Genomic DNA, 24,949 nt, shown 5'->3' with positions numbered 1-24,949 from the left:
ATCTGGAGTTCAACTGGGGAAGTTCGATTAGGGGTTGGGTCCAGCCAGCCCCGCTCCAGATTGCCCCCCACCCCCTTAGGGGTTGGGGCTGAACCACCCACCTCCCCTCCCCTGCCCCCATCAGCCCCTCTCAGAGCAGGCTGCCCAGACCCCACCCATGCAGGAGTTAGTTCACTGGGCCTATAGTCAAAGAGAAGAGCTTTCCCCATAATTTTTACCATGTCACTAACTCATATTTCTATCTTACTTACAAGATCCACAAACAGTAGCTTTTGAAGATAGTATTTTTGAACAAATGATATAATAATGTATCTATCTACCCTAATTGTTTATAATGGACTGTGGAGACACTAGGGATGTTTTTATTGTTTTAAAATAGGCTTATTTCATCATTGAAGCTACATACTATCATTGGACTATTTTGATGTATTATAAAATGTGAAAGGTTGAGAATAGATTTTGTTTTCAAATATGAAACTTAAACTCTGTTTAGGTATAAAGTGCTCAAGATTTTTCTCGTAGTTGCAGTATGCTTTGCTGAGCTAATAGTCCCCACCTGGGGAGATGCTGAATGTTTCTCTGGGACTGTCTGACATCACACAGAAGGAGCGGAAGGTCTGCCATGTGGTCACATGGATGCTGTTAGAGGATGAGTTCTTATATCGTCATAGCAGGCAGAAACATTCCATGCAGCAGCAGTGCGGAGCATAAGCAGCCACTTCTAGGCTGACAACCGAAAGCTAGTAACACATGATTGAGTTTCAGGAAACATTTTTCCCATAGTTGGGAGTGGTTGCCTAACTGAACCGCTGATGTCAGCTATGAACAGTGAGAAAAATGCTCTTCTAAGATCAAAGACACATAGCAGCATTTGGAATTTGTTCAAGAATAGTAACTTAGCGATTACAAACATACTTTTAACTGTGGTATTTTGTTATCTGTCTTCAAAGGAGAACTGCTTGTTGATAGTTAGACCGCTTCCTGCCTTTCATCTTTTTTTTCTGACTGTGGACAAAGGGGGAAAGTAAGGCAGCACCATAGAGTGAGGGTTTTTAAGATTTTAAAATTTATTTTATTTTTCCATCACCATTTATCTCCTCTATGCCCTCTTCTACCTCCACCCACCCCCTCCACAATCACCACACTGTTGTCCATGTCCATGAGTTCTCTTTTTTATTTCTTTTTTGCTCAACCAGTCCCGCTCCCCATACACACATGGACACACAAACACACACACATACACACACTAGATCTGTCTGCCGCCTCTCTATCTATGAGTCTGTCTCCATTATGCGTGGTAGTTCAGTTTGTTCATTAAGATCCACATATGAGTGAAATCATACGGTACTTGTCTTTCTCTGACTGGCTTATTTCACTTAGCATTATACTCTTCAGGTCCATCCATGCTGTTGCAAGGGTAGAGTTGTTTTAAAATATGGGCAAATGAATTAGGTATTTTAGAAAGTAAAGTTGGCTCTTGTAAAAATGCAGTTCTAATTTTTGAATGGCTTTCATATTACTTCTTGCCAGGTCAGTAGCAGAGGTCAATGGTATAATCTGCAGAGAACCTGGAGGATGGAAAGTAAGAATATATAAACTTTAGGAGTTAGGACCTTGTAGTGACCAACAGGAGGCTGCCAGCATGGAAAAGCAAGATTTAAGAAATAGTAAACCTTCTGACAAGAGAACAGCATTTGACAGAGTAAAGACACTGATTTGTCAGTTTGGTAAGGTTCTTGTTCTTGCGATCAGCCTAAAGCTGCCTTGATCTGGTTAGCCAGACGGTATTTAATCAGGTGCTTCCTTAAGGAATGTTGGAAGGTGGTAATTCCGGGCCACATTAGGCTAGTTGTAAAGTTATACTTGGACAACGTAAACAAGGTGATATTTTCTAAATGAAATTGAAGGAAGAAAAGGGAGCAAAACTCATCCAAGGTTGAACTCATCAAAATTTGCTGAAAATTACATGTGAAGGATACACCAGTCGCTTTCTTTCTCAGCCTTCATTTTTCTTCATCAGCTCTTGCTAGTGATGCATCTGTATGAGGGTAAATGCAGGTTATCCTGCATGGGTGATGGACCCTGATTTCCACTTCTCTGAGTCTGCAGTAAGGAATGTCTTACAGGAATTCTGCCTGTGTCCTAGAGCATTTTTACTAACCCTGTATTTGGGGCAAATGTCCCAGTAACTACAGATTCTTTCATTCCACTTTTCTGATTTTTGTCTTGACTTTCATTTAAAACAATGCAGGTTTTTGCTCCTAGATTTTGGCCACAAGGTTTTTGTTGGTATGTAAATTTTTTTTGAGATATTTTATTCTTTAAATAGCAAGAAACCTGGAAAATTATAAATTACCCTAAAAATAGATAATTTGTTGTCTATTTTGCAGGGATTTTTCTCATTAGAATAAAATTATCATTTAACAACTTTTCCCTTATTAATCCAGTTCATTTCAGAACCTCAGAGTGGCAAAGAAACCAAGAGTTCATTCTGTTTTTTACTCTAAATAAATTTGAAAATTTTTAATTTTAAAAATACCAGTTTACTCATTTGTCTTAATGATAATATAACTTCAAAGCAATATCAGGTTTATAATTTAGTTAAAAAAAACATATCTAATAACAAAAACAACAATAATAATTAGCTCAAAAGGGACCCAAACTTTTTATAGAAACTTAGAGGAAAAGATTATTTTGTTTTAAACTTAACCTTTTGTGGGTGTAGTTTTTTATATCTTTAAATTGATGGTGTTGTACTCTGATTTCTAAGGTCCCTTTCAATTCTAACATTGGGGTATTTTAGTGGACCAAAATTTGTATCTAATAGAGTCCAATATCTAGAAATAATCACAAGAAACCTTGACGTTTGCCTTTCTCCATTTTAGCAGTGGTGGAGTCCAATTTTAATATAATAATAAATTTTCATACTTTCCTGCTCCCCCCTTCTGCCCCCCCCCCCCCCCCCCCCCCGTCTTTTTTGGTGTTAGGCCAGTAATTTCTGACTGCGGTGTGTTTTGGGAGCATCCTAACAAGGCCTTGGGAACAATAACTACAGAATTAACAAAAGCTAGGTCAGTGGTAGTGGCAGAGATCCTATTATATTTATGAATGAAGTAGTTATAGCTCTTGCCCCTTCTCCTGCTGCCCAACACACTTGATTTATCCTACCCAGAGTGTGAGATTTGCAGTAATAAGGGAGAAATTAGGATTTAGGGTTTCATATAGCTGTTTGGTAGCAGTGATACCTTTTAGATGAATCTCAGAATTAAAAAAAAAATTTTAATTCTGAGATTTTTTTTTATTTTTTATTTTTTTTATTGATTTTAGAGAGAAAGGGAGATAAAGAGAGAAAGAGAGAAACATCAGTTGGTCACCTCCAGCACACCTCTACTGGACATTGAGCCCACAACCTGGTCATGTGCCCGGAATCAAACCATGACCTCCTGGTTTGTGGGCTGATGCTCACCCACTGAGCTATACTGGCTTGGTTAATCTCAGAATTGTTGAAAGTTAGTATAACATAGATTCCAGGATAATTGGGGAATCCTATCTAAAAAAGAGGGAATATGCTAATTGACCCTCACACCATTGCAAAATGGCAGTACCCATAGCCAATAAGGAGGGGATATGCTAATTGACTGTCACACTCTCAAAGATGGCGGCGCCCACAGCCACAAGATGGCGGCACCTAGTTTCCTTAGCCCTGCTGGAGTGGCAGGTCTTGCCGTGTGCCTTCCTCTGGAGTCTACCAGTCCTCTCAGCCCCCCAGCCGCTCAGGGCCGGCCGAGGTGCAGGTAAGCCTCAGATGGCAGCTGCCCAGCTGCCCAGCGCTACCTGAGGCTCAGGTAACCAGGACCGGCTGAGGCTTGCATTGCCGGCAGTGGCATCAACAGATGTGTGCTTCGGGCATCACCTTCCCCTGATCATGGTGTTACCTCCTGCTTCTGAGGGCTCCCTGACTGTGAGAAGAGGAAGGCTGGGCTGAGGGACCCCCCTCTCCAGTGCATGAATTTTCATGCACTGGGCCTCTAGTATTATATAAAGCAGGTCCTATTTGTGAAATCATTAATCAACCAAAGGGGAGGGTCACCCAAGAAAATATTAACCTGGATCCTATCTAATATTTACTTGTTATGTAAAAACCATTAAATGGCTTTACTGTTCATGTATCACACTGGTTTGACTCAGTGGATAGGACGTCAGCCCATGGACTAAAGCAGGTCCTGGGTTTGATTCTGGTCAAAGGCATGTACCTCAGTTACAGTCTTGATCCTGGGCCCTGGTCTAGGCATGTATTGGAAGCAATTAGTTGTTGTGTCTCTCTCACATCTGTTTCTCTCTCTGTGTCTCTCCACCTCCCTTCCACCCTCTCTATAAATCAATGGGGAAAAAATCCTCCTGTGAGGATTAACAACAACAACAACAAAACCCCACTCTTGTAAAAAAAAAAAAAAAAAAATTGAATAAACTCAAGGATGTTTAATAACATGGCCCTTATAAACTACCAGGGTTAAGAAAATCATTTCATTGTACTTCAAGCTCTTATGCTAATTGAAGTGAAGTTAGATTATACTAGTCACAAGCACATGTACCTGTCACTTGAACAAGAAAATCAGAGGTGAAAGCTGACAAAGGTAATCATGTATTTTATCTCTGAGACCCTAGATCGTCAGCATACTTTTCAGTTTAATCCAGTTTTCTTAGGTGTTGTAATTTCAGAATTTACTGTTTCCGCAAATGCTTCTAGAACCACCTGCACGTGGACAAAGAAGTATTGAGCAGCAATGGAGCATGGCAACTGGACCATTTGAGTCCAGATCCTGGTGTCCAATGGGCTAGTGTCCTAGCTATGTTACCCTGGGCAGGTTCCTCTCTGTGCCTCAGTTTTCTTTTCTGTAAAAGGTGGGTAATTATGATTCCTTCTTCACAGAGTTGTTTTGAGGATTAAGTGAATTGATGATTATAGTTATAATAGTGTCCTTGGACAATGATTAAGTCCAGACAGAAAAAGATCAAAGTTATACTATTCAATTTTCACTATTCTCTGTGCTTTGTTATCCATGAAAATTATATGGATACAGGGCCTACATCAACTATAGTTCAAAACTGCAAACCTTCCCTTATTTACAAAAAATTGTAGCTTCCTAAGAGGAAAGTATTTGAAAAGAAAATGTTTATTGTTTTCATTGCATAGCATCTTTTTTCACTTTATAAATACTCAATATTATTACTTTATAACATACTCAAATGGATATGTTATGACTGGAATTCTAATAATAGTAAAAAAGTTTTTAAACTCTCTGGAGATAGGTGTTGAAAGAGTAGTGACAGCAATTGCCTGGACTTGACACAATTAATAATTTAGCATGTTTCAGTTGTCAAGGACAGACCTCTTTTTCTACTTTTCATGTATCCGGGGTACTTAGAATTCCCCATTAATTTTTCATCATGAAGCTCTTCCCCTGTTCCAGCTCGTTCCCCTCTTGGCACATGAATGGTTTGAATTGATGTGAAGGGCCCCGAGATTTAAAGGCCCAGATTTTGCCACATTTATTACTTGTCTGAGCTACAAATTTCCCAGTGTCATAGGCAGTTTTGCTCCAGATGTACTGTAACTCATGGGATTTTAATAAATGTAAAAATACAGCTAAGGTGGTTCAGTCCTAACCAACCTGTTAGTGACCTGAATCTCCTAGTCTCTGAAAATTTAACATCTCCATAATAAAGCACACATTGAATTATTTATAAAGTAAAAAATTACCAGGGGCCTCAATGGCCTTGATTTGAAGCTATTAGGAATTGCCTTTTTTTTTTTTTTTTTTTTTTTTAAGGAAAAAAAGTGTTTTCCCATACACTCCTTGTAAAGATATAGCAATATCTTTACAGACATAGTTCTTAGGGCAATGGAGACTAAGGATAAAATAAACAAATGGGACTACATAAAAATAAAAAGCTCTGCACAGCAAAAGAAACCATCAGTAAAACAATAAGAAAGCCCACTGAATGGAAGAACATATTTGCCAATGATATCTTTGGTAAGCATTTAATTTCCAAAATTTACAGAGAACTCATACAGCTTTACAAAAGGAAGATAAATGACCCAACCAAAAAAAATGGGCAAAGGATGCCCTAGCTGCTTTTGGCTAAGTGGATAGAGCATTGGCTTGCAGACTGAAGGGTCCCAGATTTGATTCCAGTCAAGGGCACATGCCTGAGTTGCAGGGCTGGATCCCCAGTTAGGAGGTGTACAGGAGAGAGCCAATCAATGATTCTCTGTCATCATTGATGCTTCTATATTTCTCTCCCTCTCTTTTCCTCTCTGAAATCAATAAAAAATATATATATTTTTAAAGATGGGCAAAGGATCTAAATGAGAAGTCTTATTTAAATGTTGGGAAAATTAGGTAATCTTACTATAGAGTTTCAAGAAATTACATAAAATGTGTTTAAAATTTTAGTAGTTAAAAAACAAGTTAATGAAGTTATACAAAATTCAAAATGTACCCAATTTCAAAACCCCCATACAAGTAAGAAATTATATCCAATGTACAGATAGTGTGAGGGGCTGTGAAAGCTGACTTCTTCATAAAAAGTGAGAGAGGGGAATGGAGGCCTACATACAGGAGAGGGGGTACTCTGCAGCACAGCCTGGACCCAGCTGGAGATACTGAAATAAAATCAAAGTGGAGAATGATAATAATGGGCCTTTAAGGTCATCTGACCAACTTTCTGATACTTGAAGACCTTCCACAGTTTTTCTGCTTCATAAATTGCTAATTTTGTCCTTGAACAGGCCTGGTTTTGAATTTTTCTCTTTTTCTGAGATGAAAATCAGGCCTAGGTTCTGTGCATCCTTATTCTCAATCTGGCACTGGTGTTGGTTCCTTGTTCCCTGCTTCTCTCCATGCAAAACTCTACAATTAAGAGGAAAACGAGTGTGAGAAGCATAAAAATGTTATTAGACTTTATACCTGTCTCAGATCATCTTTGACCAATTTCTTTGTGAATGCCAACAAAATTCCAATTCTCACTAAGGGTTACTTTCTCATAAATTCCCAGCCATTTCTTCGTAAGTCAAGCTTGAGATTTCAGGACTGGCCAAACATCTAATTTTCCCCCCAGCTACCTCATCCTACAGAGAGTTGCAAACCCTCCCCCAGTCTTAAGTAACAACATAGCAAAGATCTGAGTACTTCTTTTCAGGATCTTTTCAAATATTTATTTTTGCTGATGCCAGAATAAGAGAAACAAGGTCATAGTTGGCAAAGTTTGTAGTTATGGCAAAGTTGGCAGTGACAGAAAATTCCTAGAACCTGGAGTTCATTCCTGGCTGTGTCCTCAGTGATGTGTTTAAGTTTAGCCATTAATTAAAAGGGTTGATGAGACAAATTGGGGCCATTAAAGTGAATAAAGAGATTTATCTGAATTTTCCAGTGGCTTTTGTAATTGCCAAGTATCCTGGTGCCAAGAATGTCGTGTTGTTATATACTATCTACTCTTTAATGGTTTGGACCACAGTTGCTGCACTCTATTACATGCTGTCAAGTTCCCAAATTGTTTTACTATTATATAGATCTTATTTCACCAACAGGTCTTTTATTGGTACATCTCATCTTTTTTATGTGTCATCTGTCTTCATGCTAATCCATTAATCAGCCTTCAAAAGGTTGATTTGGGATCAGGAAATCTTTGTAGGGGAGCTATATAAGAGCTATAGGAGGAATTTGCCCACCTCTCAATTACAGATTTGATAGTTATCAAAGCCAGACAGCTGAGAGAGCTCAGCAAGACTCAATGAGCCTTATCTTCAACTCTGAGAAATGCCATAAAGGGATATGAATAATGTGTCTGACATTTGTTATTAAAATTGTGATTTTTTTCTCTCTCTAAAATTGGGCTGATCATGCATACTTTATTCACACCAGTTGATTCTTTTCAAATTCTCACCTAAGCTTTTATTCTCAGTGTGCTATTAAATATTTTTAAATCCAGTAAATACTTGTACATAAATAAATAAAGGAAAAAATAAATAAAACTTTGTAACTATAAAAAAAAAGGACCTCTTTTTGTATAAAGTATGTTTGGCGTATTGTTTGAATTTAAAAAAATATTTGCAATAAACATAGGAAATTGTGTGTTACTCTGGGGTTATATGGCATGTTTGTCAGTGCACTTCCCTTATGTGTTGTGTTGCATATGGATGTGACAAACTTTGGTGATATCTGTTAAATTGTAACCTGCCTATTGTGTTCAGTGCAGAGTGCTGTGTTTAGTAGAGAAATCATGCTTGTCCTACCCTGCCTCTCAGAATAATTAGATAGAGATGCTTGTGCTTTCCTTAAATAAAATGTTATTATTAATTATTATCATTAATTTGTTTCGAAAGACCCAGCACTCGTGGGCTGTCAGTCACAAGTGCTCTGAGAGCACGTCAGGACCCGCGGTGTCAACATTTATAAAGTGCAAAAGGAAGAAAAGGACAGAGTCACAGATACATGTGCTTTCTTGTTCCCTGACTACCCCCCTCTCCCAGTGGATTTACTACGGCTAAATCCATAGGAAGGACTATTTTGAAATATGAAGGGAAATTTGGAATCCTCTGGCTAAGTAAATGCTGAGAGACTAATTAACTGCAGAAAGGCTTGGAGACTAATTAAATGCAAAAAAGGATTGTAAAATGGAATTACTTTCTCTTCCAAAATAAATATATTGATTAAAAACTAAAGTCAGTGATAGTTAGATGGAAGAAAGTTTTTTGAGATTAGTGTCCAAAGCCTTAAGTCTGTGTCCCTGATTTGCCTCTTAATGGCATTGGAAAGATTAAATGAATGTCTCTGAGACTTCCCTCCTTCAGCTGTAAAATGGTCATACTTATATCCACTTCAAGAGTTGTGTAAGATTAAGTAAATCAGAGTCTGCAATAAAGGCTTTATAAGTTATAAAATAGTACATAATTGGGAAGTAGCAATTAAGGCACTCCAGGGAGTTTTAATAGCACTACTGATTTTTTTCTTATTAGAAAATATGTTTAGAACTTACTAACGAAACGTACTCAAATTCTATATCATAAAATGCTTTATTTTTAAAAGTAAACAATTTCTTAGATATATCATTAAAATAACTTCCATTTTGAAAAAGATCACCAAAGAATAAATACATGGTGTGGGCATATAGATGGCACTGTAGCTCCTCATATTGATTATGTATATTGCCCACTAACTCTTGTGACTGAGACAAATCTCTGTGTGTGTGAGAATGTACTCCCTTCCCCATGCCTCCTTTACGAAATGCCATGGTGTAGGTATGGAATGACTGGCTGTAAGATGCTCATTGCAAAATACTGTGGAGATTCGAGGTAGAAAGGAACTGAATTAGTGAGAAATGGTCTTAGTAGAGGTAAGAATCTTACTTGGGTGACACTAGGAGGTCACTGGTTTGATTCCTATTCATAGTACATGCCCAGGTTGCAGGCTGGATCAGCAGTAGAGGGTGTGCAGGAGACAACTGATTGATGTTTCTCTCTCATTAATGTTTCTCTCTGTCTTTTCTTTACTCTCTCTGAAATCAGTAAACACTTAAAGATAAAAAAAGAATCTTACTTAGGGGAAACATAATACCAAATTTGAAAATTCCTGGGTTGAACTCAGTACACTGCATTTGGATGATTCTTTCTCCCTAAAATCAATGAACACCATGCGTTTATGATACAGAAGAGCTTCTTAAGTGATTTTTCCAGGCGAGGTTTATAATTCTTTATAGAGGGCTTTTGTTTTCTTTATATTATACAGCATTACCTTAACCTTTGAATTTAAATAGGATGCTAGAAGATAGAGGGAGCAGATTTATGTAAATTAGGCTGTAAAAGAAGATTCCCAGATGTCTCAGTAAACAGGTATCTAGTGAGTAATGTCCATTTTCATACTGTGCATGGAGAGGAAAGAGGATTGAATTAGGGCCATACTAAAGCATCTAGCTACTTAAGTTTTCCCTTTGGTATTTTTTTTAAAAAAGAAAAAAGGCTAAGCAAATACATAAATAGGAACTTGGTTAATTCAGTGGCATAAAGAACTTTTATAAACAAATACCATAAATTTAATACATTTAGTAAATAAAACAAGCTTTTAGTACTTGGCACTGTAGTTAAAGCACATTCAGACCAAATGCTTAAAGGAAAATACAAGGAAGAGTTAAGGATCCGAACAGTACTGTTCTGATTCTGGATCTGCAAATAACAGCTTTGGTATCATGTGTGCTAAATCAGAAAATGGGAATATATTTAAGAAAAAATGTCACTGAGTATGAAGCAAGTATGAAGCAAATGACTTTTTGCTTAACTCTAGTTAGAAAATATAAATGTATCATAGCTTTCTAGGCATTCCAGTTAATTTCTTTGGCAAAGGTGTGGTTTGATATGTAAAATAATTAATTTGATGTATTTTCAAGTACTATTTATTAAAATACATATATATTAGAGGCAGCATCCTAAGCATTTGTGACTATAAAGATAATATACTACCTTCATGTACTATGTAATCTAGAAATTATTAGTTAACTCATTTGTAGTGTACCACATTGTAAAGTATTAGGCATTAAAGAAACTAGGATAAGTTACTTCAAGAAATACTATAACTACCCTGTTTCCTTAAAAATAAGATAGTGTCTTATATTAATTTTTTCTACCAAAGTTGCGCTAGGTCTTATTTTCGGAGGATGTTTTATTTTCAGGAAAACACGGTACTAAAATGAGAAATATTGATTCTTTGGGAAAAAAAGAAAGATTTTTGTTTTTCAACCATTAAGACTTAGAGATTTTGCTTTAAGTGAACTAAATTTAACTGTTACTTAAATTATTTCCTATTTTTTTAGGTTAAAGATTAGATTTTTTCCTGAGCCCATTGTGGGACTACTAAGGAAGCCATGTAGAAGAAGGTCATAAACAGATATTATAGTGTGGAGAGCTGAAGTCAGCAGTGCTGTAGGGAAGATCAGACAGCAAGTGTGGAGAGGAGTGGACCATATTAAAGAGGTAGAAGGGACAGAACTTGGTGACAGGGTAGATATCAGGGCAAGAAGCTAATTGCAATTATTTGAATTTACAGTGAGAAAGTAGAAGAGATATATGTTTGCTTTCCAGATGTTTATGTGAAGGGAATGCTACCAGTCCAAAGTCCGTGTGTCCAATGCTTTGAAATGTCAGAGTTTGGAGTAAAGAAAGGTTTATTGATAGAGAAGTTGCCAACTGAGGAGAGACCTACCCTACAAATTCATCTTAAGAAAGTACAGAGATGCGATTCTTTTATGTCAAGGGAAGGAAAATGGAAGGGCCAGTTGACAACCACAGACATCTGGGTGCCAGGGAAGATTGTGCTGGTTGATGTGAGTCCCTGTCACAGATTCCTGCAAACCTTTGATAACAATACATACTTTCCTTATCTCCTGGAGGGAGGCACTTTCTGGTAAGGGATTGTTTTTGTAAAAACTCAAGAGGCAAACAGAATTCCTCTGATGATTGGCATGTCTATATGCAAGACTAGGCAGAGCTATTAGCCCGAAGGCCATGGGAACAAAGCAGGCTTGAGCAAGAGTCTGAGGGGCCCAGCATTTCTCTCTGTTCCAGGAAGGAATAACCATTTCCTGACATTCTCCCCAGGAATATGGTGGAGGCAGAGGCCAGATCCAGACAAGGTATTTTCCCTGAGAGGCTAGAAATCAAAGATGTAAGCATGACTCAGTGAGGTAAGAAGCCCGAGCCTGTGGTGTGGTTGGAATGAGTTGTGAGTGCTTTCTAGGAAATTAATCCTGAGGTTTAGAACCAAGAAGTTTAGGAATCAAATGAGTAAACAAGGTTCAAGGTTGAGCCTATGAACCAGGAGCCATGTTAGTACTCGGCAGGCCAGCCTTTGGCTGTTAGCTGTGTGGTTTGAAATGAGGCAATCTCCAGGCTTGAAGACTGGGGCCAGTTTATACAAAGGGGAGAATTGCCTAAAGGAGGAGGGGAATTTCAAGAAGGCTTTAGATTGGAAATCACGTGTAGACCTAAGTAGAAGGTGTTAACTACAAGGAACTGTGGACAGTTTAGCAATCAATCGGCTATCAAAGAAAGAGCCCAGAGTAGGAAGAAATGGGATAGAAAGCATGGATTGGGAGTGAAAGGACTTTGACCTTGAATCTTTGCTTTTGAAAGAAGAGGGAAGAAGAAGTTTTGAAATTGGTAGGCAAGATGGGGCTTTGGGAATGTTTCCTAATAGGGGGTTTTTAAGACTCTCTATTAATCTGGAGGCAGAGGCAGTTTGCCAAAATAACTGGGATTGTGGTGGGAAGGACAGTGTGGAGAAGTCATCGGAAGCTTGAGCTCTAGGAACAGAAGACCTAGGCTTGAATCCTGGCTCCTCCACATGTTGGCTGAGTGGTCTTGGGCATGTTGCTAAAGCTTTGTCATTCTCAGTTGCTTCATTTTAAAGTGTGACATGGTAGTACCTTTCTCTGAGTTGTACCAAGGATTAAATAAATTAATTTATGTAAAGTATTTAGCATGTAGTAGACATTCTTTAAGAAAAAAAAAATTATTGTTGAAAGTATTATAGATGTCTGCCCGGCCCACCCATTCCCTCTACCCTACTGCTGCCCCCTCCTCAGGCCTTCACTGCACTATTGCCTAAGTCCATGGGTTATGCATATATGCATATAAATTATTTGATTAATCTCTTTCTCTCACCTCCCCCTTCCTCCCAGCTTCCACCTGAGATTTGTCAGACCATTGCTTGTTTCCATGTCTCTGGACCTATTTTGTCCATTAGATTCCACATATGAGGGAAATCCTGTAATACTTATCTTTCTCTGACTGGATTATTTCACTTAGCATAAATACTCTCCAGGTCCTCCCATACTCTCTCAAAGGGTAAGAGATCAATAAAATTTATATTAGCAGGCAACATTTTATAACGGTCCAGAACCATACTCTGAAGTCAGACTTTCTGAGTTCAAATACTGGCTCCACCAAATTTGAGCTAGCAATGTGACCTTGGACATTATGTAATTCACAAACATAATGCATAGTCATCAGGTGATCAGTGAATACATTTTCAACTGCATTGACTTTTAAGTGAGGAGACTATGAGCTTTTGTCTTCCATTTTATTCTTTGATTTCTTTCCAGTGTGAAAATTATGTCAAACTACCTTTGCAACAAATGCATATAATAAAAACTTTATTAATTTATAAAATAAAAGAGGCAAATTGTATGTTATCTGTGCATCAGTGTTCTCATCTGCAAAATGGAGATAACAATAGTATCTTACATCTTAGTTTTGTAAATTGAGAGAATTAATGAATGTAAATTCGCTTCTGGCATATAGAAAACAATATATATTATATGTTTGTCTGCATTATACATAGAAGCATTATATAAGTATATACATATACATATATATGTGTGTGTGTGTGTGTGTGTATTTCTGAAATTTACATACAATTATTTATTATACTAGAGGCCAGGTGCACTATTGGGGTCCTTGGCATGGCCTGTGGGCATGGGCCAAAACCAGCAGTCCAACAACCTCCCAGGGATGTAGTGGTGCGAGAAGCAGCAGGTGGCTGGGGAGGAGCTCAACCTGGGCTGGGCGCTGCGCTGCTCCTGCTCATCTTGGCCCAGCTGCTGCCACTGCAGCTCGGTAGGCTCACTGCAGCTCTGCTGTGGTCTCCGCACATCCTAGGGCAATGCCAGCATGCTCATGACCAGGAAGCAGCCACAGGCTCATGCCTAGTCAGAACCCATGCTGGTCCTGATCATGGTCCCCGTCCAGATGGAGGAGGGGCATGCAGGGGGAATGTCCATGGGGAGGCTCTTGCCACTGCAGCTGTGCTCACCAGCTATGAGCCCGGTGTCTGACACTCATGGGTCAGCTGAGCATAGCTCCCCTTGTGTGACCACCAGGGGGCAGCTCCTGGTTTAATTCCTGGTCTGATGGTTGAATGGTCACTTAGGCATATTGTTTTAATAAAAATTACTATTACCCTCACTCATCATTGTCAGTAGGTGTTGAGAAGAAATTGAGAATTTATCATGGACTCTGTGGGACTGCATATCTCGGGACCTATTTTGTTCATCAGCTTATTTTCAACTAACACTAAAGCCAACCTGAGATTGGAAACTTTGTAGTGCTGGAGATAGACCTAGGGAAGAAAAATGATTGGTTGAGTTCAGAGTTGGGGTTTATTAGCAGACCAATTATGAAAGGAAAAGAGAACTAGGGAGGCAAAGTGGTACCACGATACTATATTTTGAGAGACTAATGAGATTTATTGACAAATAACCAGAAAAAGGAATAAAGCTACTGGAACATCTTTTTAGACTAGAACTGACAGCTGTTGTGTGGAGGTGACTTAGATTTCATTATATTTATTACATTGCCCTGCCATTTTGCCTATTTTTGTTCTCGTTCCCCTCCCCTTCTGAACATCCTTCCTAGGTTCTTACTTTTCCTTCTCTGCATGTTTTCTTTTCAAGCCTTATATCTGGTCTGCCTTCTAGCAAAACAATATAAAAGTGTATAATAAGAAATCAGACTATTGTTTCTATATTCATTTCCATACATATGTGAGCAGCACCTAGCACAGTAACGTGCTCTGACAGATCCAGAAAAAAAGCACCTGGCACATTCATTACCCTCAAGAGTCTCTGCAGGAGGAATTTATTATACATGATATTATTATGCATATATTATACATAAAAATGATAATTGTCATACAATCCAATAGTCAAAAGATATGGCACAGCTATTAAATGTGGGTAGTCAGAAAAGGTGCTCAGGAGGGAAAGACTCAGAGCTGGGGCAAATAAAGACAGTTTTTTAGAAATGGGAGTTCAGAGAGGTTTGCTAAAATATGAAACCTACAGTGTGCAGGTCTGAGGGATCAGAGGAAAGACAGTGCCACAGAACAGGGCAAGTGTAGCTAACAGGCAGAAACCAGCCTGACAGGAGAGCAGGGACGGGAGGTGAGTTGAATGGGAGGTAAGGCAGGACACTTAACACCCACAGTACATAGCTTACCAGGTCACCAATAAGTATATGTTCCACTGCAGTGAGAGAAAGTGAGAAGGAGACTCCCATGGGCTTGTATTCTTGTACTTCAGATTCTTGTCATTGTGATAATATATCATCACCATGAAATAAGTGCATCAAAATCCTTCTTAATTTAGAAACTAAAAGGGGGCGGGGGGGGGCGGGCTGGGATGGGACAGGATGTGTAATGCTAGACCTGTCGAAGAATAAGAATGTGTGACTTTCTGATTAAGAATGTAAAGACCACCATAAAATTACAGGAAACCAGAAAGTTGGTCTTTTGCAGGGTGGATTGGGGAGTTGTGGTCTAGTCTAATGGAAACATGTCCAGTCTGTTACTGAATTATCTTTGTAAATAGCTTATTCCTTCCCAAGCCACCTCTTTTGGTGCCAGATCTCTTTCAAAATTGGCTGTTGTCTCTATCTGTAGTCTAAGGCATCAGGCATTTTTGAGAGCCATGTTATGTCCCCCAAGACTAAATATCAGGGAGTGTAAGTATTGGAGATCATAAAATGTATGCTCCTTCATGAGTTAAGGGCATAGTGACTGGAACTGCCAGCACAGCTAAGCCCTTCTTTGAGTACCGGTGCCTTATTAGTATTCATGAAGAGCACATAGATAACATCTTGACAGAGTTAAAGTTGCATCTTGAAGAGCCACTGCTTTTCAATAAAGAGCCCATTTAAAGACACTCAGTGCATGAATAGAGTGGCTGAATTGCTTCTAAAAGGAGAGTATTACTTTATTGAATTAGATATTTTTCATTTAATCTTTATACAATTTAGAATTGTCATTAGAATTACAATAAATAATGATTAGCACTTGTAAGGCTTTTACCTTCAAAGAGTTTGGAGTTAATCTAATTTAATTGTCACTTGAAGTCATCAGAGATGTGCGCTTGCTTTTCTCCTGTGCCCAGAAAGTGTTCACTTTCCAGCTCCCTCCGGGTCTCTGGAGGTATTTCCTTGGCCCATAAGCTCTGGTCCATGGGAGATGCCTGGAGAGTCAACAGGTGGGAGGCTTTCTATTAGAGCTCTGTCTCCTTGGCAAGCATTTGGGCTCTTGAGTCAGGCTCCCTGGTTCAGGCTCCCTCTCTGCTGTTGGGTGACTATGGGCAAGTTACCCTCAGCCTCTTCTTCTGGGACTCATAGTAGAACCTGCCTCAGAGAGCTCTTGTGAGAATAAATGAGATGATGAATATTAAACATGTAGCGACTAGTTTTTTATAAATATTAACTGTATTAGTAGTGTTTATAAATTATTATTAGAAACACGTCACTCTGGGACGTTGTTACGTGTAGTAAAGGTTAGATGAGGAAATTAAAAGCCAGTATGTTCCTATTTCAGGGACTGCTACGTACCTGAGTCAGTGTTATCTAAACACTGGGTCAGAAAGGGAAGAAACTATGGTATCTTCCCTATAGAAATTCCCACCTGTTGGGAAACAGGGGGATACTCAAAACTAAAACACTATGGTGAGTACTAACCATGTTGAGTACAATCAAAGTTCAAGAAATTTTGACTTAAGATTGTCACAGAAAGCATTAGAGGGGAAGGGATATGGGATCCAAGTGTTGGAGGATGAGAAGAACTTGGACAGAGCACGGGAGAATTTTAGGGTGAGCAAGATTTCAGAGTTGGGGTGTTTGCCAGCCTCTGTGTCAGCAGGACATCCTGAAAGATTGAAAGCAAGGAGTGTCTTGAAAGCAGCAGGACTCTTGGAAGATTTTAAGTAGGTCGGTCTAATTTACATGGAAACTCTAGAGCTACCACTTTGTCACCATTTCTTTGGACTATGGTTTTTTTTTTGTTTTTTGTTTTGTTTTCTTCTTTATAGACATGAGAAAGCTGTGAAGCTTTGTAATCTTAGTTGGACCCAGAAGAGGCCTTACTTGTGGTTAGAATGTGTGGTTCTATCTTAACCTATCTCATTGCATCTGAATTTTCATATGATTTAAATGGTATTTTATTGGCCACTTAGGAAACAGTGTAAACTCTAAAATACTCCTGTGACACTGTTAAATTCACACAATGTTTTAAAGATTGAGTATACGGTTTGCTTAAGTTATAAGACAAGATGATAGATTAAGAGGATCTTATTCACAAATATGTGACTATGCCAAAGCACTGTTTCTGACTAAAATCACTTAAAGAGAAGGGAAACTTTCCATCTTTCTTTTTCAGTTTTTGAGACTAGAGGCCACTGTACATGAGAGACATCCATGCTCTCCTGAACAGCATTTTGGGCTGAGCTCAGGGATCAGATGCTGCCAGTGAAACCCAAACTGCCTCTACAAAGCTGTGGGTAAAGGGAGAACTTACTCACCTTGAGTGTCTGTACTTGCTATTATATAAAAAGTGTTCTCACAGTAGAATGGCTATTCAGTTTTAATATATGAGGAAGGACCAGCAAGATTAATAACTTTACAACAAGTAGTTAATGGCAGAAGCAGAATTCTAAATGAGGCCTGCCAGGCTCCAGTGTCCATATTTTTCTTTTGTTAAACGAGGTGCTTGATTTGTATTGTTTCTTCTATGATAATTTCTTCTTTAAATTTCTCATGAAGATTGAGCTCAGTAAAGTTCTTCATGAATGGGCTTGCTGTATTTTTTTCTAATTTATCACTAAGTTGAATTAAATTTAATTCTGTTCAGTGAATATCTAATTGCTCATCCTGGCACAGAGAGGGGGCATACATGGGTTGGTTGGTTTTTATAAGATAAATGAATATTCAATATTTTGGATAGGGGACTTCAGCCTCCCTCATTTGACAAATGTAACAACATAATTTGATATGGAGTTTTTTCAAGTAGGGTCCACTGACAGTTAAATAACCTGACTTCAGCTATTCTAGAATTGCAGTATAGAATGGATCAATGATCCTTTTTAAATAAAATCTGTCAATTGCTTCATTTATTTCATATAGATTGTTTGCTTAATATGTTCTTGTTCAAGAATAAGAAGCCAAACTTTACAATCTGTGGGGGTTTTAATATCAAATAATTCCAGGGTAGTTCTCTGTTACTATAAAAAATTAACATCTTTTTCTCTTCTTCATTGTTGGAATAAGGTGAGTGATAAGGTCTCAATATTCTGCCTTCTTTGCCCTGGTCTTACCCATTTGTTCTTAGTCTTTTCATGCATTCTTCTCTGATTACATCTGAACGATAATCAGGAACATAATTTCCCCCACTCTTTTGCTTTCTTTTAACATTTTGAAAATAGATCCATAGGGAATTTAAATGTAATTAGATAACTAAATGACTAAAGTTTACTGTTAGTAGTTTGAAATATTTCATTGTCATTAATTAGATCAGTTACACTTTTCTTGACTATTTTGTCTGAGGTATACTCTCTCCAATTTATTCATCTTTAATTTAGACTAAAAATACTTATTCCATGCTTATTGTGTTCTAGGCACTGTACTAGGTTTGTCATCCTTATTTCTTCCAAATAAGGATGACAAACAGACCATGTGCCACCTTGGCCTGCATTTAGTGATTGCAATTTTCAGCCTCTCCCAACCACCCTCTTTTTCCCACTCGGAATAATATCTGAACTCAGGAGAATGAGGATTAATTTTGAAACCATTCTAGTGTATAAGAATAGCAAATTATTGTAAAAATTCAGCATGTAACTTCATATATTGCTTAGGAAAACCCTTATGACACTGATCTTAATGTTCTGGTGAGCCAGGATGCTTCTGAACTCATGAAGATAAATAAAGTCTTGGATCATCAAGAAAAAGGCCACCCTAACTGGTTTGGCTCAGTGGATAGAGTGTTGGCCTGCGGACTGAAAAGTTCCATGTTCGATTCCGGTCATTGGCATGTACCTTGGTTGCAGGCACATCCCCAGTAGGGGGTGTGCAGGAAGCAGCTGATTGATGTTTTTCTCTCCCATCCATATTTCTAACTCTCTATCCTTCTCCCTTTCTCTCTGTAAAAATCAATAAAATATATCTTAAAAAAAAAAAAAAAAGCTTAGTACTGGAGGTAGGGAATATCCAAATAATTGTTATTTAAGGTAAAATGTGGTGTTATTAGCAATAAAAAATCCTTCTAGCATATTTCTTGGAAAGGACAGTTTAATTTGGGGAGTATAGAAGAGATATAAAGTATTTATGTGGCATGTCAGCTGCATGCTAAGTAGAACAGTAGAGGTAGGTGTGGGAATGGTTAATGTAATTATTTTAAACCCAAAAACCACAACCTGTATCCATTAATTTGATTCTGGATATCTATTTTCTGTTTAAATATTGAAATTATCTATACAGACATAAAGTCACATGTACTTAAACACATTCACACATAAATGAAATAGCATAATAAAACCCTTAAGATTAAATTATATATTTTTCTCTAGGCATTTTCAATCACTTTGACCTCGCTAGTTGATAACAACTTATAGATTCCCACTGACTTCTGTTACTCTTTAAAGATGTGGCCCACTAGGTAGCTCAGTTGGCTTCAATGTCCTCCCAATACACCAAGATTTTGGGTTCAATTCCCAGTAGGTTACATACAGTGACCAACCAGTAAATTCATAAATAAGTACAGCAACAAATTGATGTTTCTCTCTCCCTTTTGCTCTCTCTAAAATCAATGTTTTTATAAAGTAAATTTTACTTTAAAAAAGTTTTCTCTCATAAAATATTGGGCCTTCAAGTATGGGTTTAATTATCACTCAAGTAGTTCATTCTGAAGTGATTAATACACCCCAAAAATAACCATTTCCTCTTCTCTATATATAACATTGGTATTTTTGGAAATTGGGTTGCCTTTGCCAACTTTTATTTGTAGATAAAATGGGAATTGTTAAATGGTCTGTCATCAGTTCACAAGAAATCTTTGTTCCTTTATTAAGAGCAAACCAGATAAGTATTTCCATTTCAAGTTTTCAGTAACTTCTTGTACTCTTGAGGCAGCCACACAAATCTTGTAATTGCTTCAGATATTTACCAGAAATTTCTTGCTTAAAAAACACACAGGAACATAGTTTTCTCTCCCTCATTTTCTTGACTAAACATGGCTTTTAATAAATTAATGATGATTATTCTCAAAATGAATATTTGAAAAATATTTTAATAAATGATGATTTTTTTTATTGCAACACAAGAAATAATTTAAGTGTTCACCAATAGTGGAATATTTGGATAAATTGTGATATATTATTATTTTGGAATATGACATAGTTATTCCCAAATGAGAATGATCAAGATACTCTTAGAGAAAAGAGTATGATATAGGAAATTTAAAAATATTAATAGGTATGTTTATTTGTTATTTGTATATTAAAAAGGTACAGAATGATGGAGTTCTTAAGGATATTAAAATTGGATAGGATAGGCAAGACAGTTAAGGGGGGAGTTGGTGTTGATAATACGGAAGAGAATTTAGAAATAGACTCATACACCTGTGGCAGTTTAGGATAGGATAAAAATGGCATTTCACAGGAATGGGAGAAACCTGAATTATTTAATAAATGGTGTTGGAACAGTTATTATTTAGAAAAGAAGAAGCTATTTTTCTTCCTCACCCCTTTTGTCAGAATGAATTCCAGGTCAGATATTTAAATTTTTTAAATGATGAAAGCATACAAGTTCTAGAAGGAACATTATTATTATTATTGTCATTATTTCTAATTTGAAGACCTAAGCATGACCCTCAAATACAGAAATAATTAAGGAAGGATAAATTTGCCTATGCCATATTGTTTTGAAGGTGAGAGAACTGGGTTAATCTTGAAACTATATGTGGACCCCATTTTTAGAAACATGGCCTTAAAAGTTTATCGATACTACTTTTCAAGCATTTGGACCAAGACAAACTTACACTGACCAAAAAAGATCACTATCCTATGTTTTCAGAGCAACTGCATTTGTGTTTGTGATTGTCAGCATGAACCATTTAAATTGATGGCATTTAACTTTAACTTTATTATTTGAATGTTTGCATGAGTATGTTTAAACCACAATTTGTATATTTCTTCAAATGCATGAATGAAAAATCAAACATTGTGATAAAGTATGTAAGAAATTCAACATTTATAGTTTACCTCTGGACTTTGGGGCAGGGCATGATGATGTAGGTCACATGTGTCAAACACAAGGCCCGTGGGCCAAATCCGTCCCGCCAGGCCTTGCAATGTGGCCCGCACCGTGCTGTCATCACTGCACTCCGCTGCGTTTCCATCACAATGACAGTTTATGACTGTTCAGTAAACCATTCGGCCCGTGATTTAGGCTGGATTTTAGATTTTGGCCCCTTCTCTGATTGAGTTCGACACCCCTAATGTAGGTAAACATCATTTTATGCTATTTTCTCCTTTACAATATATGTGTTGTTTTTATTGATGAGAAAAACTTTTTTTTAGTCATTGAAAAGTAATGTAGAATTTTTGGTTTCTAAAAGATTTTGCCACATTCATGGCCTGACTGTTGCCTAGCTGTTTCAGCGAGTCATCCATTAATGGGAGGAAACAGGCAGTAAAACTTTGTCACTGATTGCAGCATGTATGTTAATGGAGAGACAAAGGGATTTGCAATTTGTGTATTGTAGGTGGGTACTGAGGCTACTCACTCCACTGACTGAACTACAGTAATCCCGCACTGTGTCCTTAGAGGCTGCACATAACTCGCTTTTCACAAATGTGTGTCAGTCCTGGCTGGTGTTGCTCAGCTGTTGGAGTGTTGGCCTGCACACCAAAGAGATGCTGGTTCCATTCCCCATCAAGGGCATGTACCTGGGTTGCAAGTTGGACCCTCAGGTCAGGGCATGTGCGAGAGGCAATCAATGTCTCTCTCACATCAGTGCTTCTCTCCCTCTCATCTCTCCCCTTCTCCCCTTTTTCCCCTCTCCCCCTTTTCCCCCTCTCCCCCTGTCCCCCTTTCTCTCTTTCCCCCTCTCCTCCTTCCCCCTCCCCCCTCCCTCTCTCCTCCCTGTCTTTGAAAACCAATTGAAAAAAAAATCCTCTGGTGAGGATTAACAACAACAAAAGATGTCATTATATGAAAGTTTTATTTGAAATTCAAAACATTTTATTCTTACAAAGAAGTGATTTTATTTAATAATAATTTCAGTCTCAGATTTATCATAGTGTAAAATGCAAAGTTTATGTAGATTGTAATAGGAGCCATGGAGAAGGTACAGAGGACCTTTGTGAGCACCTCTGCTCCCCTGGGAGCATTTCTCACATTTCTCTGACAGGAAACTTTGAGAAGTGCTGCCCTGAATAAATACGAATGGGTGACAGCAATTTGTAATCATCCTAATACTTTATTTGGGGTTTGAGTTCCGAAGTTACAGAGTACAAGAAAGTAGATTTCATAAAAGGCAAATTTTATTAGCTCAATTTGGCACAATAAAATGAATGCTTGATTTGTGTACTTAAAAGTTTTACTGAATTCAGTAAATGCCTGAGTTTTGGTAGGCACTTTAATCATTAAAACTATAATTCAACACAGAAAACAATAAATAAACTAACTACAATCCAATTAAAGCTAAGAAAGCTAAATAAACTAATTGTAATCAAATTTACTTTGACTTCTGTTTCTCTCCCCTTTTCCCTTTTCACAGGTCACAGTAATGAAAGGCAGTAATAGAAACAAAGATCATTCAGCAGAAGGAGAAGGGGCTGGAAAACGACCAAAGCGGAAGTGTCTCCAGTGGCATCCGCTGCTGGCCAAGAAGCTTCTGGACTTTTCAGAAGAGGAGGAAGAGGAAGACGAAGAGGAGGATATTGATAAGGCAATTCCTCTATTTATTATAGATGTTTTAAGTTTAACCATTTATCCTAGAAACTTCAGTGAATGCCTGTGGTGTGAAAGATGCATTTCTAAAAGTCTATGGAACGTAAATCTTATTTAATTACTTAATCTACATTTTTATTGATGATTCTCAAAGTGTCTGTACTTCCTAATAGTTTAGACTAAACAGATCCTCCCTTAATAGTATTTCCATCAATTAACTAATGATTAGAAAGCAATATGAAGATGCAGTAGAGATGGGGATAATTCAGAAAATGTGGTGTGCTCACCTGCACCCACCTGTTGCCCATCTGGCCTCTTTTATTGCTTCCAGTCTGGCCCTGCCACCATAGCAGTCTCAGAGCTGTTCAGGCCCTCATCTCTGTGGCATCTGGCTGCTCTCACTCCACCAAGCCTCAGTGGCAGTCAGTCCTTCAAGTTCCCTTCTCTGGACTCACACTTGAGCATCCCACTCTTATTTAGAAAGACACAGCCATGCAGGTGGCCTTAGAAGGCCACATATTCTTCCAGATCTTGGCATAACTCCTCATCATTAGGACTATATCCCCAACAGATGGGAATCCCATAATTTCATTCCTTCCCACCCATCTCATGTTTACAAACATTATTTTGTTCCCAGACATCTTTTCTGTATACCTTTCATGGTTTTTCTCCTGACCTTTTCCCCTTTCATAGAGAATAGAGGCCACCACAAATGACTTCTTCAGTTTCCTGAGCATATTTCTTCTCACCTGTGCATATTTCTCACTCCTTACCCAACTTTTCTTCCTTCTTTCCTTGTTCAGAGAAATAGGTTTTACTCCTTATTTTTGAGGAAATTGCCAAGTTCATAATTAATTTGATCTTTCTGCCACATTTGCACCTGTTGATCACTTGGTCCTTGAAGCTGTCTCCTATTTCTGTGATATCACTCACTCCTATTTCTATTCCTACCTTCCCCAACGTATTTTCCTAGTTTCTTTCAGTTCATGGCCCTTCATTATTCTGCTCTCAAATGCTGATTTTTTCTGGGCCTCTTATTTTAATATCTTTCTTTATCCCGGAGCTTTTTTTCTAAATTCTGAACTTAAATTTATATGTGATCAGAACCTCAGTTTGAATGTGTTCAAAATGAAGCCATTATCTTTCTCTTCTCCAAACCGCATTCTCTGCATCTTCCCTTTCCCAGTAAGTGGCAACTCCAGTGTTCAAATGAGTGCAACCTGAAACCTTATCTATTTTCTTTTGTACAAGTTTCACATTAGTACACCCATCAGCAAATTATCAGCTCTACCTTCAAAATATATTTTCAGTTTGACCCCTTCCTGGCAACTTCACTATTACCAACTTGATCCAAGCCACCACCATTTCTAAGGGAGATTGGGCTGTAATTCTCTTTTTTTGTATTATCTTTCTCTGGTTTTGGAATTATGGTAATCCTGGCCTCATAAAAAGACCTTGACTGTGTTCTTTCCTGTTGAATTTTTTGGAATAGTTTCAGGAGGATATGTGTTGGTGGTTCTTTGAATGTTTGGTGAAATTCCCCTGTGAAGCCAACTAAATTTTTTTTTATTTTTTAATATATTTTATTGATATTTTACAGAGAGGAAGGGAGAGAGATAGAGAGCTAGAAACGTTGATGAGAGAGAAACACCGACCAGCTGCCTCTTGCACACACCCTATCGGGGATGTGCCCACAACCAAGGTACATGCCCTTGACCGGAATTGAACCTGGGACCTTTCAGTCCACAAGCCAAAGCTCTACCACTGAGCCAAACCGGTTTTGGCGAAATTTTTTTTATTTTTTATTACTGCTTTAATTTCATCAGTAGTTGTTGGCCTATTGGGGTTTTCTGATTCTTCCTGATTGAGTTTTAGAATATTGTATTTTTTTTTAGTAATATGTTCATTTCATACAGGTTGTCCAGTTTATTGAAATGCCATCATTCATAGTGTATTTTTTTTTTTTTAATCTTTTGTATTTCTGTGGGGTGAGTTGTTAACCTTTTTCATTTCTGATTTTGGTTATTTGGGTCCTCTCTCTCTTTTCTTGAGTCTGGCTTAACTTTGCTTATCTTTTCAAAGAACCAGCTCTTGGTTTTTTGTATTTTTTTTTTTTAAGGCTCTATGTCATTTATT

The 24,949-nt window shown here is 37.9% G+C and overlaps 1 protein-coding gene across 10 annotated transcripts in view; it reads left to right on the top strand.

The window, feature by feature from the left end:
- Positions 1-24,949, top strand: part of BBX (BBX high mobility group box domain containing) — a 289,089-nt gene that overhangs the window by 162,619 nt on the left and 101,521 nt on the right. For 7 of the 10 annotated variants that reach the window (XM_036448444.2, XM_036448446.2, XM_036448448.2 and 4 more), the window contains exons 1-2: positions 2,021-2,108; positions 22,641-22,811. In XM_036448444.2, the coding sequence (XP_036304337.1) occupies positions 2,043-2,108; positions 22,641-22,811 (237 nt within the window). In that variant the 5' untranslated portion in view covers positions 2,021-2,042. Of the gene's footprint in view, positions 1-2,020; positions 2,109-22,640; positions 22,812-24,949 lie in introns of those variants that run through there. The other 3 variants (XM_036448441.2, XM_036448442.2, XM_045584016.1) reach the window with 1 other exon arrangement.

The sequence above is a fragment of the Pipistrellus kuhlii genome, unplaced genomic scaffold (assembly GCF_014108245.1).
Source record: "Pipistrellus kuhlii isolate mPipKuh1 unplaced genomic scaffold, mPipKuh1.p scaffold_m20_p_2, whole genome shotgun sequence".
Taxonomy (NCBI): Eukaryota; Metazoa; Chordata; class Mammalia; order Chiroptera; family Vespertilionidae; genus Pipistrellus; species Pipistrellus kuhlii.
The sequence above is the reverse complement of the archived record's forward strand: the minus strand, read 5'-3'. Positions and strand labels throughout refer to the sequence as shown.